The 17,893-nt window shown below is 44.2% G+C and overlaps 1 protein-coding gene across 1 annotated transcript; it reads left to right on the top strand.

Moving 5' to 3' along the window:
- The first annotated feature begins 16,314 nt into the window (after positions 1 to 16,314).
- Positions 16,315 to 17,535, top strand: LOC100829523 (probable ubiquitin-like-specific protease 2B). Its single transcript, XM_003576123.1, has 5 exons — positions 16,315 to 16,394; positions 16,485 to 16,657; positions 16,768 to 16,903; positions 17,246 to 17,327; positions 17,416 to 17,535. Exons 1-5 carry the CDS (start codon positions 16,315 to 16,317, stop codon positions 17,533 to 17,535), a joined length of 591 nt encoding a protein of 196 aa, XP_003576171.1.
- The last annotated feature ends 358 nt before the right edge of the window (positions 17,536 to 17,893 follow it).

Genomic DNA, 17,893 nt, shown 5'->3' on the forward strand with positions numbered 1-17,893 from the left:
GTCGAGGGGAGGAAGGGGACAACAGCAGCGAGGACACGAAGTTGAGATGCAAGAGCGACTCAGCAATGGGGAGCGAGGACGAGGTGCCGGACGGGGGAATCGGTCAGGTGAGGGTCGGCGGCGGGCCGGTGGCTGCCATGGGAAGCGAGTCGTGTGGGGAGATTTGGGGATTTTGGTCTAGGGTTGGGGACTCGGGGCCAGCATATAGAAGAGCTAGCGGGATTACTTTGGGTCCGCGCTCTGCAAAATATCTGCACGCCTTCTTTTCACTTGGCCCACGTACACCTGCTCAATTTTACTTGGCCCCACACCATGACATGCTGACGGACAGGTTGTTATTATTTGTTCACTGCTGGCAGACTAGCTGTCACTACTTTTACCGATAGACAATTTGTGGGCTTAAATTAGTTTTGCCGACAGACGGTTTGCCAGTAAGTCTAGTGGCAGATTGTGTGCCATCTAAAGTCTACTTTTGCCAACAGATAGTTCGACACCTATCCTAGCTTTCCATGTGCAGCCGCACTACAAGCTTTCAAACGCTTAATATTGTTGCTTTCGCGCGTCCCCTTAAGATATTATCAATTAGCCCTTTCTTGGATTGTTGCACATTGTTGAAACCAAAGGCACAACCTACCACCAACCAACACATCAAAATTACTGCCATGCATATCTCTGACCAACGTTTGCCTCAAATTTCTTTTACGAATTAAACTAGTGGCTTTGCGCAAAAAAAAAAAATTAAACTAGTGGCTGACTTCAGATCTAAGTTCTATTAGGGAATGCATGCACAATAATTAGAATGAGTTTATCGTATCTCACACATTGTCGCAAATCACATTGATCTGGCTAGGACGTTTAATTGTTTAACTACTTGGTACTTGCAGCAGTGTCAGGGCTCCAAACGGCCTAATGTGATTTTTGAAGCTGGATTTTGAGAAGGCTTTTGACACAATGTAGCCAGATTTCATATTGCAAATCACATCGTTCCTAAAATTTTGAAAATTTTCTTAACAAGGCATATGGTACTTCCCAACACTTGATGAAATGTTTACAAAACTTCATTAAATGTCCATTTAAAAAATAAGATCTCCCTAGCTATTTATATAAACTTGGTTCAACTAGCTAGTGCACTCATCCGGCTGATCTGTTTTCCGACTACAGATTTTGATCCCAGTAAAATGCAAATTTGCCTAGAATCTCATAAAATTAACGCTTTGTATGCATCTGATCTAGTTTGACCAAGGTACCACATGCAATAGATCGCCCTCTCTATTGCCTCAAAAATGGAAAAAATATATATTAAAACATAGGCTTTGCCATGTGTCCGCTAGGGGAAACTCGGAAAGAGGACGTGCCTGCAGCCACGGGCAGACGGGGCCACATGTCCACCAATGTTTCTATGTGCACATCTTTGTCGAGTGGCTTCTTAATATTTTGTCTGTGTGTGTGAGCAATTTTAAAATTTTGCTTAGTCCTTCTCTTTGCCGATAGAGAGCCTCTGGCCCAGTTTGCCGGGGGCCGTGTACTCTCTGCCAAGTGCGTTTTCTCCCGGGGTTCCACAGCAAAAATTGTCAATCCTCTAAAAAAAAAAGAAGCAAAATTTGTCTTTTGCCGAGGCAGGGAGGCCCACGGCAGCCCCGTGGAGTCATGCAGAACACGCGCCCCCTCGCGTGGAACCCCAAATCGAAACGCTTCTACACATGAAACAAACGGAACCAAATTACTCCGTGCTCAAAAACGGAAGCAAATTACTCCGTGTGCTCCCCATCAGCCTCCAGCCTCTATATATTTGCCTCTCCGCCGCCGAGCCGAGAGCAACGAAACCCTAGAGAAAACACTATTCCGCCCCCATTCCAGTCTTCTAGCCGCAGCCATGGCTCGCCAAGGACACGAGCAAGAGTTCGTCGACCTTGTCACAGACTCGGGTGAGCCTCGAACATCCATCTTTCTCCTTTACCTCCCTGATTGTTTTTCATATGTTTTGGTAACTCCTTCCCGATCAAAAGCCGAACGCGTCCGTGCGCCGCCTCCATAGCTCGATGCCAAATTTTGTATCTCCGCGTTCATATACTGGTTGGTTGATCTGGATCTCCAGATTATGTCTGTGAGTCTTGCTTGCGGACGTGGACCTAGATAGACATATACGAGATGCAAAAAAAAATCCATCTCTTAATTGTATTGTTCTTATAGAATAGAGTGCAAAAGTTTGGGTAGTTCATTCCTTGAACTGTTTTGTGTAGATATATAGTTATTGCTTCAAAGAACTGCTGGAACGATTGTGCTATGTGCACATGCTGCTTTGTTTGGGTTTGGTTCTTTGCATCCCGTAGGCCGGAACTAGGAAAGTACAATTGGTCATAATTAGTTGATGGAATTAGAACTCTTCATGTACTGACATACACATTCATGTAGTTTAAAATTATGAATAATTCTATTAAAAAATGAGTAGCCTTACAGTTCAGATTCCTCCAAGAAGTTCTTGACTATGATATATATATATATATATATATATATATATATAACAATGTGGTTACGAATTTTCTCAAGAATACCTATATGTTTCTTGATGATTTTTTTCTAAACTTAATGATTGGTGATGATCGACGGTATATATAGTGCGTAGCTTCATTGCATGACCCCATGATGGATGAAAATTTCAGCCACTGCGCTAAACAGTTGATCAACCATGTGCCGGTGAATTAAATATTTGGGTTGCCACATGTAGATCACAATAAGATGTTGTTAAGATGTAAGTATTGATCCCAAAACATATGAAATGTAGCCTTTACTAATTAAAATATTATGTTAAGATATAGCCTCTTTTGTTACTGTGATCTACCTAATGAGTTTATATCTTATGCTATTTACTCTCACTCCGAAATGGGATATTTTAGAGATGATGGATTCCTAAAATCAGGAGCAAAAGCATTTTGCCAAGAAGTAAACTAAAATCAATTTATGTTGTTTAGTGAACCCATGGTAACTGGCCCACAATTTGCAAAGCATATGATGATGTAGAGTAAATTTTAGCAGAATAATTTGCAGCCATATGGTGCAATTACAAGATCGTGTGGTATGTATTGTATGCTCTTATGGTATTAATTTGTATCATCTACGTTTCATTATGTAGGGTGCAAAAGCAACGGCACGGCAAATAAAAGAAAGGAGGCGAAGATGTCAGAAATTTCAGAAAATGCAGTACCCTTTGATTCCCTGCCCCCAAAAAAGCGCATTGGGTCTAGCTGGAGGCACAACACAAACAAAGACATATTGAGCACTGAAATTTTTTAGCTATGCCTGGAGTATGTCAACCTTTTGTATTAACTTCTTAGTTGCTCTCTGCTTCTAAATAATATATATTGTTCTTACTACAATGCTTTGTGTAGGGATATGATGAGTTGCATGGATGATCCAAATAAAAAGGGCGATTATGAGCTCTTGGATTCGCTTTCGTTTAACTTGTACTCCGACATGAACTATAATAATAAAGCAAGTATTCTGCAACAGATAAAAGAAAAGGATATATTTTCAAGACGATATGTATTTGTGCCTATTCTTCTTTGGTAGATTTCTCACAACTCTTTGATTGTCAAATATGAAGTATTATTTGATTGGCAAAATGATATAAATTGCACTTTGTTCACTATAGGGGACACTGGAGCCTCCTAGTGTTGTGAAACTTTGGTAAGACAAACTACCTAGGTACTGAAAAAGGACCACGAATGCTTCTACTGGATTCACTTAAAACAACAAACCCAATAATGCTGCGATTGAGCATCCACAGGTATGATGTTCTCAATCATTAAAATGCTGATCTGTTTGATGACATATTCAGACTATTAATTTTAGGATGGTTATGCTTATAGGCAATTCAGTGTGTTTATAATTGGTTACGCCATAAGATACTGTTTCTTTTATATATTGGTATATATAGGACATAAAAGGTTTATTAGTATAAAAATGTAAATAAATTACCACAATACGAGGTCCATTATACTTTTAAAGGTTTGGATGAACGTCAAACCCCCTTATCATTATATTGCAAAGTCCTTAGTTTATGTTTGAATACAAGTGTTTTACATGTACAGGTATTTACTTTGTAAAGAACATGACTACAAACTTGATTATGTATTCCAGATTCATTGAAGGTATTTTTAAAAACCAAGAGAGAGAGAAGATCAATTGCAGCAGTTCAAAAACAAAGTCAAGCTTGAGATTCCTGAGGTATGGTCATATGGATGTCTATTTTTATCTTTATTTTCTTGCTTTATTAGATATTTAACTTTGATAATTTCATCATCTTTTTTAGGTGCCACAGCAAACTGGGAAGGACTGCGGAATATATTGTCTTTACTTCATTTACTGTTTTCTTGTACTCGAAGAACTGGGAGAAAATTTGAGTAAGCTGGTGTGTGTCACCCATTTTAAACATAATTTTTTTTGTTTGTGCCTTGCAAGAGTGCTTTACTAAATTGTTTTTTATCCATTTGAATTATTGTAAGGATGCCATGTTCAATCCTGAGGAGCTGGAGAACATAGAGAACATCCGCGGGGATATTCATTCATTCCTAACGTATGTTGATCTTGTTGTCTTTTATCTCATATATGAGAAAATGTCATCTTATTGCCCTGTTTATTGGTTTGTAGCAAAAGGAATGCCAAGAAAGCAGGGTAGAGTGCAAGGCAAGATCACACCAAGTTCACTGGATATCTTATTGGGTAATGGAAGATTTGTGCTCAACCATTTCAAATCTTCTCTCTTGTGCTCTCACCTCTAGATTGCCTAATTAATTTTTCTATCTCTTATTTACCCAGGTATTTGGTATTAAAAGCTTTCATCTTCCCTGGTGGCATGTTCTGAAGAGTGCTTACAATTATGGAGAATTTGTTTATGCATGCAGTAAAGGGGAAGGTGGCTATGCGTCTGCAAAAGAGAGCTGCCGCGGCAGTGAGCCACCCTAGTTCATCATACAGAATCAAGAGATGTTTCTATTCGTTCAAAAAATAAATATACTAGTATAATGTTAAGCATAAATGAATGATTTATGATTGTAGTCATGCATTATCTGAATAACTTCCTTTAGATCTTGCATATTGATTGAAGCATGACGAAGATTGGTCCAAACTCATCCCTCGATCAGTCTACCGGCCACCACACAAGTTCTCTCATACATGATCATAGTCGTCGTCACCTTCCTGACCCAAGCAACAAATAAGACACACCTAGCAGACGAGCCTCCTAGGTCCGATTGTCCCATTGGTGGCTAGTCATGTTTTCCTTTCGGAAAGGCTTCGCGTACGAAGAAAGGTGTACGTTTTGCGTACGAAGTGCATCAAGGCCACACACCACATGCCGTCAATGGTGCACATGAACTGTGTCGTACATGGATCGCACATTTTTTGTCGTACGGGTAGCAGTTCTCTTTTCTTACAAGAGAGGGTCCACCCTCCGATTTCCGGTCTGGCCATTACTAGAAGGGGCCAATCGCTCCTCGGCCACACACTTGAAGGTGGGTCGCCTAAGGAAACTGCGTTCGCATGAAGTACGTGGATCCTGTGCCCCATATTTTTGGCTGGAACTGGATTATGTGCATTCAAGGCGCTTACAAGTGAGATACCCATAAGGCGGCTTAGGTTAACAGTCCTTACCGATCTGGTTAGTTTAGGCACTCTGATCTTATAAGGGGCACGGTGGGTCCCACACCTGACCCCCCCCCCCCTTCTTCTTCGGCGATGGCCCGTCGCATGATTCAATTCCATTGTCGGCGGCGGACCATGTGAGCGCACTAAGCATACCCCAGGATTGTTTATGTCCTTTCTGACTGAGATCTGAGCCCCTTCTTTGCTGTATCAACCCTAGCATTTGGGAGTCATTCCCCAACCGGCGAGAGCGGAGCTTTTTTTGACGAATTTGCGCAGCAGCACGCGATGTGCCCGCCACCACAAAGCAAGACCAGGTATTTTCCTTCTTTGGCACCTTCTTGCGGCAGCGATTCCAGTATGGTAGCTCACACGTTGACATCTACAAATAGGTTGCCGGCGGCAGGGAATGTTCAAATGATCGAAATAGGTGGTCATGTCGATTGGAACATGGTTAGAGTGGTGCATCGAACCGATTTAGTTAAAGAACCAATGTCTGACAACCAAATGGCCAGGCTTTTCGGCGTTCCAGCAGATGAAATAGATGACGCGTGTGAGAATTCGGATGGTGGATTGCCTGATTATGGACAATCCCCCTGTGCTTCTAGAGGCACTACAGGAAAAACAGACTTTGCCAGCGGCCTGGACCCTCCGGCAAAGGCACTAATGCCCCGGCAAAGGCTTTGCCGGAGGTTTTTCCTCGGTGCCGCCGGCAAAGGGCGTCGGTATGGAGTCTAGCCGGCAAAGGCCTCTTTGCCGGAGGCTTTTTCTCGTCACCTTCGGCAAAGGATTTGCCGAAGGAAAAAAAAAGAGCCTTCGGCAAAGAAAAGTAACAAACAGTCCGCACGGAGGCAAACGGAAGGCCACGTGGCAGGGGGGGCTTTGCCGCAGGCCAGCCTCCGGCAAAGAAAATCAGAAATAATAAAAGAAACATCAGGTCTGGTCGAACCAGGGTCCCAAATTCCCCGCTGCTCGCCCGTCACTCGCTGCCACTCGCACGCCGCTGCCGGCCCTTGCCCCGCCACCGATACATCCGGTCGAAGCCGCCGTTTCTGCTCGCGCTACACGCGGCTGCAGCTGCTTGCCTTGCGCGCCGGCCTTGTTCGTCGCTGTGCTGCTCGCCGCTGCCCACCGCGCACGCCTCCCGTAGCCCGAAGCTGCTCGCCGCTGCCCACAGCACATGCCGCCCGTAGCCCGAAGCTCGCAGGAGAGAGAGAGAGAGAGAGAGAGAGAGAGAGAGAGAGAGAGAGAGAGAGAGAAGCTCGCCCCACCGCTCGCCGCTGCAGCCCCGTGCGCCGCCTGCCGCCGCCGCACGCAGCACGCCGCCTGCCGCCGCACCGCGCGCCGCTGCTGCAGCCTGCCAACGCGCACGGCACGCCGCTGCAGCCCCGTGCGCCCCCTGCCACTGCATGCCCGCTCGCTGCTGCTGCAGCCCGCCACCGCTCTCCCCACCGCTCGCTGCTGCAGCCCGGCCTCGCCACTCCACCGTGCCGCTGCCTCGCTGTGCTGCCGCTGGCCAGGCTCCCGCCAAGCACCGCCGTGGGGAGGATCTGCCGGGGAGCACGCAGAGAGAGCTGCAGGGGAGGAAAGGAGGAGGAGCTGCCATGTGGTCTGGAGAAGAGAGAGAGAGAAGGAGGGATAAGGCAGAGAGAGAGGAAGGGATAAGGCAGAGAGAGAGGAAGGGATAAGGGAGAGGAACACAAGAAAGGAAAAAGAAAGTAGGATGTGCAGACCAGATTAGGCCAAGTCACCGATCCGTGGGGTGTTCACCCGGATCCCTGACGTGGCAACTTCTTTTGCCGATGGCCAGGCCTACGGCAAAGATAGTTTTGTCTTTGCCGGAGTGTGTGCACATGTTTGATAAGCTTTGACCCATTTTAATTTTGTTTATTGCTTTGAAATTTTTATCCCAACCTTGTGTACTCATAATATGACTCCATGACAAAAATTGCTAATTTTTTAAAAAAATTAGTATTTTTTTTTTCTATGAAACGGCTCTAAAAAATGATAAATAATTATTTTTACATAAACGTTGGTGGTTTTAATTCACATTACTCATCATTAACACTAAATGAAACCATAGTAAAAAAATCAACTCAAAAAGTGAAAACCTTATTGCAAAACTTGGTTCGGGACTCAAATTGGATGTTTTGACTCCGAAGTTCGGGAAGTTATACGAAGATGTTGCAATTTGTGAAGCATGTACCATTTCATTTTTGCTACTAAACAACTCTATAAAATGACAACTAATTATTTTAACCCAAAATATGGTGATTTTAATTCATATTAGTGATCATTAATGTCAAATAAAAGTACAGTAAAAGTTTCAACTCAAAAAGTGGTGGTTTACATCATAATTTGAAACAAGACAGGAAAGAGATACAAAAGAAAAAAATATTGAAAACTCTTTGCCGGCGGCCGGCCTCCGGCAAAGAATCCCGTCCGTTTTCTCCCCGTTAGGCGCCGGTCAAGTCCACGTGGGACGCCTTCTTTGCCGACGGCCTTTCTTTGCTGACGGCCTTTTTGTTATTTGCCGGAGGCCTTTTTTATTCTTTGTCTTAGGCCTTTACTTTGCCAGAGGCCTCTTCTTTTTTGTCGTCGGCAAAGCCTTCTTTGCCGGAGGCCCGAGGAAAAGCCTCCGGCAAAGGCCCAGGCCGCCGGCAAAGTCTGTTTTTCCCGTAGTGAGGGTGTTCTATGGCTGTGGACACAGAGTTGTTCCTGGATGCTACAACTGACGAAGATCCTGATTTTCGAGTAGGCAGGATTTGGCAAAACATGGATGAGTTCAGGATGTCATCCAATACCTATGCAATAAACTGCAATTTAGACGCCAAAACCGTAAGGAAAAGTAGTCGACGGTTCTGTGCGAAGTGCAAAGGTTTAGATGGCAACATGCAGCCTTGCATGTGTTACATTACGGCTCGACGGCAACCTGACAAAAGGACTCTAAGGATCAATGAGATCCCATATGAACATATGTGTATGACTACCTCTTCGAGAGTAGCGAGCATGAATCCACAGATTTTGCTGGCAGAAAAGATTACTAGCACTTTGCGTGCTAAACCAAACACTAGTGCAAAGGAGCTCCAGGTATGCTTGGAGAGGCTGTACAAAATAGAACTTAGTTATAGATTAGTATGGAAGGCAAAACAGAGGCCAATGAAAGAATTATATGGTGATCTCGCAAAACCTTTAGGATGTTGTATTGTTTCAAGGCCGAGGTGGAGAAGAGATCTCTGGGCAGTTTTGTAGAGATAGATATTGACGTAACGAAGGATGGCAAAGTGTGTTTCTCCAGGTTTTTTATGGCCTTGAAGCCTTGCATAGATGGCTTCAAACCAGTCTCACTACTACAAAATCACTTATTTCTGACGTTTCGGAAAACCTCTATGCTGACACAAACCGAACGCATCTGCAATCAAGTGTCAGTAATGCCTTGGAAACATCTGACGCGTGCAGACGCGTCAGAAATAGGAAATACGTCCTGACGCATCTTCCACCGTCACGTGTGAAGAGTGGTCTTCTGCGAGCCTCATTAGTCGTATCGGGGTATTTTTGCTGACAGTTTTCGGCCTGAAGAAGCGTCAGAAATTGTTATCTCTGACACTTCCCTAAAGAAGAACACGTCAATGATGTTTCTTATGTGAGTAAAAAAAAGTTACAGCTGACGGCTTTTTTCTGTCAACGTCAGATTCAACCATTAAATTGTTAATTTAAATCGCAGGGAAACATTGAGTGCTACATTTCAAACAAGATCAACCACATTACATTGCAGACAAGATCTGCTATATTTCATATAAGATCGACCACATTACATTGCATTTGCATACAAGATCTGCTACATTTCAAATAAGGTCGACCACATTACATTGCATTTTCATACAAGATCTGCTACACTTCATACAAGGTACACACATTAGAGTGTTGTCGACATGATCAAACAGCGCCCTGATATGTCGGCAACATAATCCATGAGCTGCACAGTGCCACGCCCAAGAAGGCGAGGTGCGGGGCCCGAGACAACATGAGGAGCCGGTGTTTTGGGTCGGAGGAAAAAGGAAGGTGCTTATGGCGGAGGAGGTAGTTGAGGCAATGAAGAAGAACACAGAGGGGATTTAAGGAATGAATCACGATCACCGAGGTACCTCGTGGACATGTCTCGATGCCGTTTCGCCGCCGGAGCCTTGCTGACGGTGAACGGCGGAATCCTCGGCTGAGGAAGCTGAGGTTCTGGCTGAGGAAGCTGAGGCGGAGGCAGCTAAGGAGGTTGAGGCTGAGGCGGAGGCGGAGGCGGAGATCCTACATGAACACCCCTCGAAGGCACCGGCTCAGCCAACGCCGGCGGAGTGGACGAACGTGGTCCCTCCTAGATCTCCCACCCATTGAGACGGCAATACACAGCTATTATCTTGCGAACCATGGTGGAGTTGTTCCTGGTCTAGCTGCTTTTACAGCCGAGGCGAGGCAGTCCATGGCCCGGAAGGGGAGGCGACGGACCGGATAAAGAGGAGCACCAGCGTCTTCCCGATGCATCGCCATGGCTATGCATGCACCTATGCTGAGCTCGCTCTGAAGTCTGAAAACGCTACCTTTTTTACCTGTGCCCGTGACTTAAATAGGTTCCATACATACCTCTGATGATGCATCTTTTGTAGGACATGTCACAGACATCCTGTGACCATATATATTTCTGACCCGTTTCTACTATAAGTGTCAGAAGGTTATTGAGCTTCAAAAGCTTGCGCCACTGACTCTTGTCGGAAGAAAATGCGTCAGCTGTCTAGCAACCTATATATATCCTCGGTCCTCTTCTTACGGAAAGAAAATTGCCAGAGTGACTGAAAAGGAAAAAAAAAACTCTCTTGCGAAATCTCTTCTTCGAATCCTTTCTTCATGGGTCACACCAACGATGGTGCTGAATCAATGATGCAGTGGCTTAGGGACTCCGTTTCCTGCACCTCCTTCGTCCAGGACATAGATCATCTTCTTGAAGATGATCCTGAGTACCTCCTGTCCATTCAGGAAGGTAGGATGGTGGACGTAACTCAAGTGTCGAAGCTGCAAGCCGTGCTAGAGGAAGAAAAGAAGGTGAACAACAAATTGTCCGCTGATAGGCTCAAACTAGAGTTCGATCTTGCTGCCCAGGATGGGGTGATAGAAGATCTCAAAACAGATATACAAGAAGCGAAGAAACTAATTGAAAACCTCAAAGTTCAGCTACAAGAGCAGACCAGTTTCTGTGTGGCATGTGTTAGCATTGCAGCGATATTAGCTGCTGTTTTATTTGTATTTTTTATTAGCTGTAGCGTCGCTTTAATTTGAATTAATTAGCAACTACGCGTCGTGCATGTAAAGAAAATGAGTTCCAACAATTCGCTGACGCGCTCTAGAACAAGAAGTCGGTGAGCATCAAAAAGTATACTGACGTCCCACAAAACAACGTGTCGGAGGATTCCTCGTGAACAAAGTTGACGCTTCCGCGAAGCAAAGTGTCACAACAGCTGACAGATATGTTACTCTCAAACTGTCCGACACTTCTTACAGAAGGAGCGTCAGCGGTGTACTACTAACTTTGACACGTCTCAAGTAGCGACGTGTCAGAAATGTTGCTGTGTCAGTGGAGATGGCACTACGCTGACACGTCCTCCACGCAAATGTCAGAGATGACTTGCTATGCACCCTCTCGCGTGTGCTCGCTGACATGCCTCCCCAAGACGCGTCAGGGGTAACGAACACTTCTGACTTTTTCTTAATTACTTGCGTCATAATAGAGCATTCTTGAGTAACGGATTCCGTAGTAGTGGCTGCCGGTCGTATCTCAGCATAGCCTCGTCATTTATGAGTGGCACCTGGAATTGGCTATTGGTAGCATGCAACGCTCTAGATGGACACAACTAGATGTATCCTTTGGCAACTGATCTATTTAATTCTGATACAGAGTCTCCATGGACATGGTTCATGATGCAGTTGTGCATAGGACCAATGTCACTTCTCACAATATGCACAGATGCATGTAAAGGCATGGATAACGCTGTGAAGAGCATATTTCCCCACGCAGAAAATAGGGAGTGCTTCGGCGCTTTGTGGTCGAACTTGATCCAAAAATTCAGAGGAGAAGAATTTGGGAGCATGTTGCCAGCAGCAAGAGCATACACTGCAGAAACACATGCGTATCATCTTGGTATGATGTTGGAAAAATGTCCTGATTTTGGTGCATGGCTTACCAGCAACCATTCTCGGATATCGTATAGATCGGGATTTAACAGCGATATAAAGCGTGATCATATCAAACAACAATTCTGCAATGTAATGGTGTCAGGGCATCAAAGAGGCATTTAGATTGGCATCGGGGAGGAGGAAAGGAAGCTGGGGTTTAGAGCAGAAACTCTGAGTCAGGGTGACGTACTGACGTCTATAGGGCGGCGAAGGGGCTCAGGGGCGGATATATAAATCAAGGATACGTCTAGGGAGGCAAACGGTAGAGAGATTCTTTGGAGGCGTGGAAGTGGAAGAATGGTGCCAGTGGAGGAGGATGACGATGGGGATGCCAACCTGTGTCACGGTTGGCCGGGAGGCTGGAGGAGGAGGATGGCACGACCTGTGAGCCGCACGGGACGGAATGCAGGAGGGTGTCGGGATCCAGGAGAATGGCGGCCACCAGTGAGCTGCATGAGCCGGACGGCAGGAGGGCGGGCGTCCGGATCGACGAGGTTGCAGCGGTGAGGACTTGGGAGCCAGGGAAGGAGAAGAGGCGAGCGAGGTCTGCGGGGCAAACATCACAGGTCCCGCTGAAAGATCTTGGCCGTTTGTTGTCGTCCGATTAATGTAACCAACGGATAGATATTTTTCTTTTTTGTGCGATTTTCTAGGCTTCTATCTTTTTTCTGGTTGCTCCGTCATGTACTTTCATTATGTAACAGATGAGGATAAAGCGAGTCTGCTTCTACTAATATACACATCCATAGTATTACTCCCTCCGTTCCAAAACAAAACTCATATAAATTTGTGCATTTGGACTAATGCAGCTCTCGTTTCTAGTGCCGACCATTCATATTGGATTAATAGTAAATGGATGTGACTAGTTATTGACCGGATGCGGGTACCAAGAGAAAAATGAGGTGTGTTGTGGAACAAATGAAAAAAATCTATATGAGTTGCGTTTTTGGAACGGAGGGAGTAATTAAATGTGCTTATACTCTGTAAACGTATTTTCTATTTGATTCTTCATTTTGTATTGTCTTTGACCTGATTCCCCTGTAAATTTCTTTGTTTGCATAGGGCGCAAAAGTAATCCCTTTCCTCCAAATTTTGCAAAAGATTATTTATATGTTTAATCGAAGTTCTTTAATATTTGAAATTGTTCTTTTTTTTAAGAAGACAATCAACCCTGCCACGGCCCAGGTCGCGCAGCCGTTCAAAACCGAGCGGGAGAGTAAAACCCGAAATAAAACGCTTCCCCACATAGAAACAAAAGCCAATTAATGCCTGCCACAAAAAGAAAATGATCACCAGGAAAACAAAGACGCATCAGGCCGGTGGCGTCCTCCCTTCCAATCCTATTGCCCAAATAGAAATCTGACCTCGAATTCCATCAGAAAAGACCAGAAAACTCCCCATTCCAGTCTCCAGCTAGCTCGGACGGAGCATCCAGACGCCACCATGCAGCCCGGCCGCAGCCACGATCTCCAGGTGGCATTCATCGATCTCGTCAGCAGCGACGATGATGACAACGACAGTGAGCACTAGATCGAGCTTACCCCCTTCCCCTTCACGATTGTTTAGCTTCTGGCGAGATCTGCTTGTTGTTTGAGTGTGCTCACGTGAGGTTTCTTCAACATACATAGCCGCATCTGATAATCTGATGGTGATACGCATGGTTAAGTGGTGTGGTGGTGCAATTCAGTTGATTTGGCTGGTTATTAGAACTTTACTGCGTGTTTTTCTTCAGCTTAGATTATTAGTTACTCCTTGTTAACTAATACTGGTTATTTGGCTGGTTATTAGAGATTCCAGCAAAAAACAATGAAGCAAACATGTAAGTCCACCCAACAACGTTCTAGCTTTTTGGAAATAGAAAAATTGATAGCATGTTCGGTGTTCATTGTTATCTCAGATGATTTGTTATGTTAATTTTTTTCGATTCCTAATGGTCATTCTGAGATTAATTAGTGAGTTAGCGACTGCACCTTGTTGGGTGGAATTACATGGTTGCTCCATGGAAATGGACATAATTTCTACGATGATTGTTTCGTATGATTTTATGATATTAATTAGGGACCGATTGCCATACAGTGCATCTGGAAAATAGCTTGACCTTTAGGATTAGTATTAGAAAAATAAATCAAGCGACTCAGGTCACATATATGCATGTTCTCGTTTGAGTAGGTATGTGTCTCCAATGCATACCATTTGCTTGTTCTAATTATGGGGGCATTCAATTTTGGATATGGTCGCTAATTTCTGAGAGCAACAACGATTACATGTTCACACGGCTCGATTTACTATTTGGTGCTCGCAAAGGTAACATTTGTGTGTGAGGTTTGGTGTCGTTTCGCACATGTCACAAACAGTTAAACATATATTTAGTAGATATAGATGTGTGCACTTTCTTGCGTGATTTATAGGAGCACTATAGTGCAGCAGAGAAGGTCACAAAGCATTCAAGCGCTAATTAAGCAGTAGTGTGATCGATCGACATGTGGAATGTTTAGTTACTTTTCATGATTATATTTCTTTTGTTTTGGCACCTTCTAAGAATTTGATAGTTATATATGAAAGTAGTACTTGTAGCTTGCTAGTTTTGTGGGCTTCTAGCGAATTGAGGCCGAACTATGATCTAACTTGCAGTTGAAGTGCATATAAGTCTTACTTGTATTTTTTTACATACTTCTGGGTTTAGTTATTGGTCTGATTATAAATATCCTTACTTTAGTGATTGCTATACATATTCATTGCCACATTTCGAGCAAGGTGTGGCTGGTGGTTCAATTATCCAGTATTAGCTCGAGCATTTTGTTTTTATGTTAGTCATAAGATACATATCCTCACTGCCGGCTCAAATTCTAGGGTGGTGCCTCATCACAAAAATACATAGAAGTTAAGTACACTAAAAACTTTCTTGTGGAATTCTTCAGCTTAGATTGTAGGTGCGTGATATATATTGGCTCTAAAGTAACTGTTGCAAAGATAATGACTAATAGGTTAACTGTGATGTTCATACTGTCGTCGCACGGTGCTCCGACAACGGGGGCGTGCAGTCACGGCCCCCTTTTAGGTTCGGTAGGTGCGTCGGGGTTCGCCTCGGCGATCGCCGGCACGGCCGATGAGGCTCTGCGGGGCCGACGAAATGAAGTACTGAAAGTGCACGCTAATCAAAGAACAGACACACGCACCTTTTTTACCCAGGTTCGGGCCACCCGGAGGTGTAAAACCCTACGTCCTGCTTGTCTGAGCTGGTATTGGTTTAGAATCAAGTGTTTACAAGTTGCCGGGTGAGTTCCCGGGTACTCTCTTCCTTTGGCTAGATACTCCTCACTATTCTTTTCTAGTGCTGGTGGCTAACTGTGAGCTGGTCGAACTCAGCCGAACCCTACTGTCTACTAGAGTCAACAGCGAGTCCAACTGAGCCAAACGAACCAAAACCCCAACTTCCTTCCAACCTACTCGGAACCCCTTGACCGTTGGCGCGGGTCCTCCTTTTATACTCAAGGGGATACCACAGGTGCCACGGTGCATGAGCTACAAGTGTCGAGCGGGGAGGCATACAACTCTCCCCGGTGAGCTGATGGCGTGCACGGATGCCACCTCCGCCGCTAGGGGTCTAAAACCCTAGAGTAGGACTGGACAACCACTGTTCCCTTGATCGGATGGGTAACGCCCCGCCGGTCAGCTCATTTAATGAGCCGTGCGCCTTACTTCTTGCCCCGGTGGGGCCGCACATCCCAAGTCTGCCACGTGCCCGCGTGGCGCTGTTGATCTGGCTACTGGGCCTCACGCTTGAGGCGGGGGCATGCGCCCGGGAGCCCCCTGTCCCGGCAAGTCGGTCCTCGGGAAGCGCCCGGGCCCAACGCACCCGGGAACCTCTCTCGGGAAGCAGCTTACCGGGAGGTGCCCCGGCGGGAATATTCCCCAAAGCCCCGCTAGCCCCTTCCGGGCTGGTAGCTTGCCAGGCTACTCATAGACGCTGCCTGGGATAAAACCTTCCCAGGAACTCGGGAACGGGGCCCACACGTCGCGCAGCGGTGGTACCCCCGGGTGCCACTGGTGCGACACATACTTTTACAATCTATTTTATTGCCCAATCCCTTCCCCATAAATGCAACATTTTTTTCAAAGATGACGACTCCTAAACTCAGAAACAAAAAAAAATTGCAAATATATATTCTTAATCTCATGTAGTTTGATGATCGAGTGATGGTACATGGGTGCCATTGTGCAAAGACATGATTATTTACTGTACATTTGAGTATGAATAATTAACGATGATATTGAAAACTTTTGCAAAGACATGGGTGCCATTGTCTGCTCTAATGTTATTTCCATGTTTAATTTCTATGTGCAGATTGCAGAAGCAAGTGCCCTCGAACAAGTAGAAGCGGATTAGGGAGGAAGTTGGGGAGTTCGGAAAATGCATTATCCTCCTTATATAGTTGCCTCCCCCTGAAAAAACACCCAATGCATATTAATATTGGCTCCAGCAGGGGATGTACAAACAAAGACGAGTTGGACACTGAAACATTTGAAATATTCATGGAGTACGTCCTACTTTTGTCTTAACTTCTTAATTTGTCTCTGGTTTTAAATAATTTGGGATTGTTATTTGGTGCTGCAACAATTTTGTGTAGGGATGTTTGGACGTCTATAGATCCCGAAGAAAAGATCAACTATGAGTACTTCGATTCGCTGTTGTTTTATATCTACACTATCGGGAATGATAAAAACAAATCAGATGTTCTCGAGCGCATTAAAGACAAGAAAATATTTTCAAAACAGTATGTATTTGTCCCTATTATTCTCTGCTAGGTTTCTCTCTCATTTTCATATTGAAGAATATATAACTATGGTCACATTATGACGAATAGCTTATTTAATTTACACAACTGATATATCAATTTTCATTTCACTATAGGGGGCACTGGAACCTCCTTGTGCTGTCCAACTTTGGCAAGAAAAACTACTTGGGTACTAAAAAAGGACCACGCATGCTTCTGCTAGATTCACTGAAAACTACAAATCCAACCAGGCTGCGATCGGCCATCAGCAAGTACGTTCACTTCAGTTTCTCAACACTTATATTATGATGAACTGTCTGATGGCCTGTTTAGATATTTTTATATAGCATGGTTATGTCTATAAGCAATTCAAAATATTAAAAAAGATGTTAGTTCTTTTAATATATACATTGTGTAGCCAACAAAATTAAATAAATTACCACAAGGTGCATTAATTTTACATATAGAGGTCCGAATGAACGTCACATACCCTCCTTCGGCCTTAATTTATGTTTTTTTTGGCAACTTTAATTTATGTTTGCAGCAATGCTTTTATGTACTTCCTATAGCACATAAATGACAATATTATGTTTAATGTCTCCCTTTATTGCCAGATTCATTGTCGACATTTTGAAAATCCAAGAGAGGGAAGAATTACAGCAGTTCATAAAAGAAGTCAAGCTTGAGATTCCTGAGGTGTTTAGATCTTGAATCAATGTTGCAACTTCAATGCAGTTGGTTCTGATTTATTTGCATTTCATAATATATATGAACGACTTTGCAGGTGCCACAGCAAAGTGGCCGGATGGACTGTGGTATATATGTTCTTTATTTCGTCTTTTGTATCCTTTTTGTCGAGAAACTGGGAGAAGATTTGAGCCAGCTGGAGGGTGTCACCCGTTAGAACTTACAGCTTTATTTTCCTAACCTTGGACTTGTTAAAAAATATTAATCTGTCTGACTTGTTCTAAGGATGCTCTGTTTCATCCGGAGGTGCTGAAGAACATAGAGGACTTTCGCCGGGATATTCATTCCCTCCTCCAGTATGTATATCTTGCTGTCTTTATTTTTTCTTATATGTGAAAAGTTTGTCTTATTTTTTATTGCTTTATAGTAAAAGGGATGCCAAAAACACAATAAGCAAAGTAGAGTGGATGGCAGGATCGCACCAAGTATACTGAGCTTGTAATTGGGTAATGGCAAATTTGTGCTTGTCATAAAATCATTTCAGATCTTCTCTTATGCTCTTGCCTTTTAACTTA

Source organism: Brachypodium distachyon, chromosome 4 (genome assembly GCF_000005505.3).
Source record: "Brachypodium distachyon strain Bd21 chromosome 4, Brachypodium_distachyon_v3.0, whole genome shotgun sequence".
Taxonomy (NCBI): domain Eukaryota; kingdom Viridiplantae; phylum Streptophyta; class Magnoliopsida; order Poales; family Poaceae; genus Brachypodium; species Brachypodium distachyon.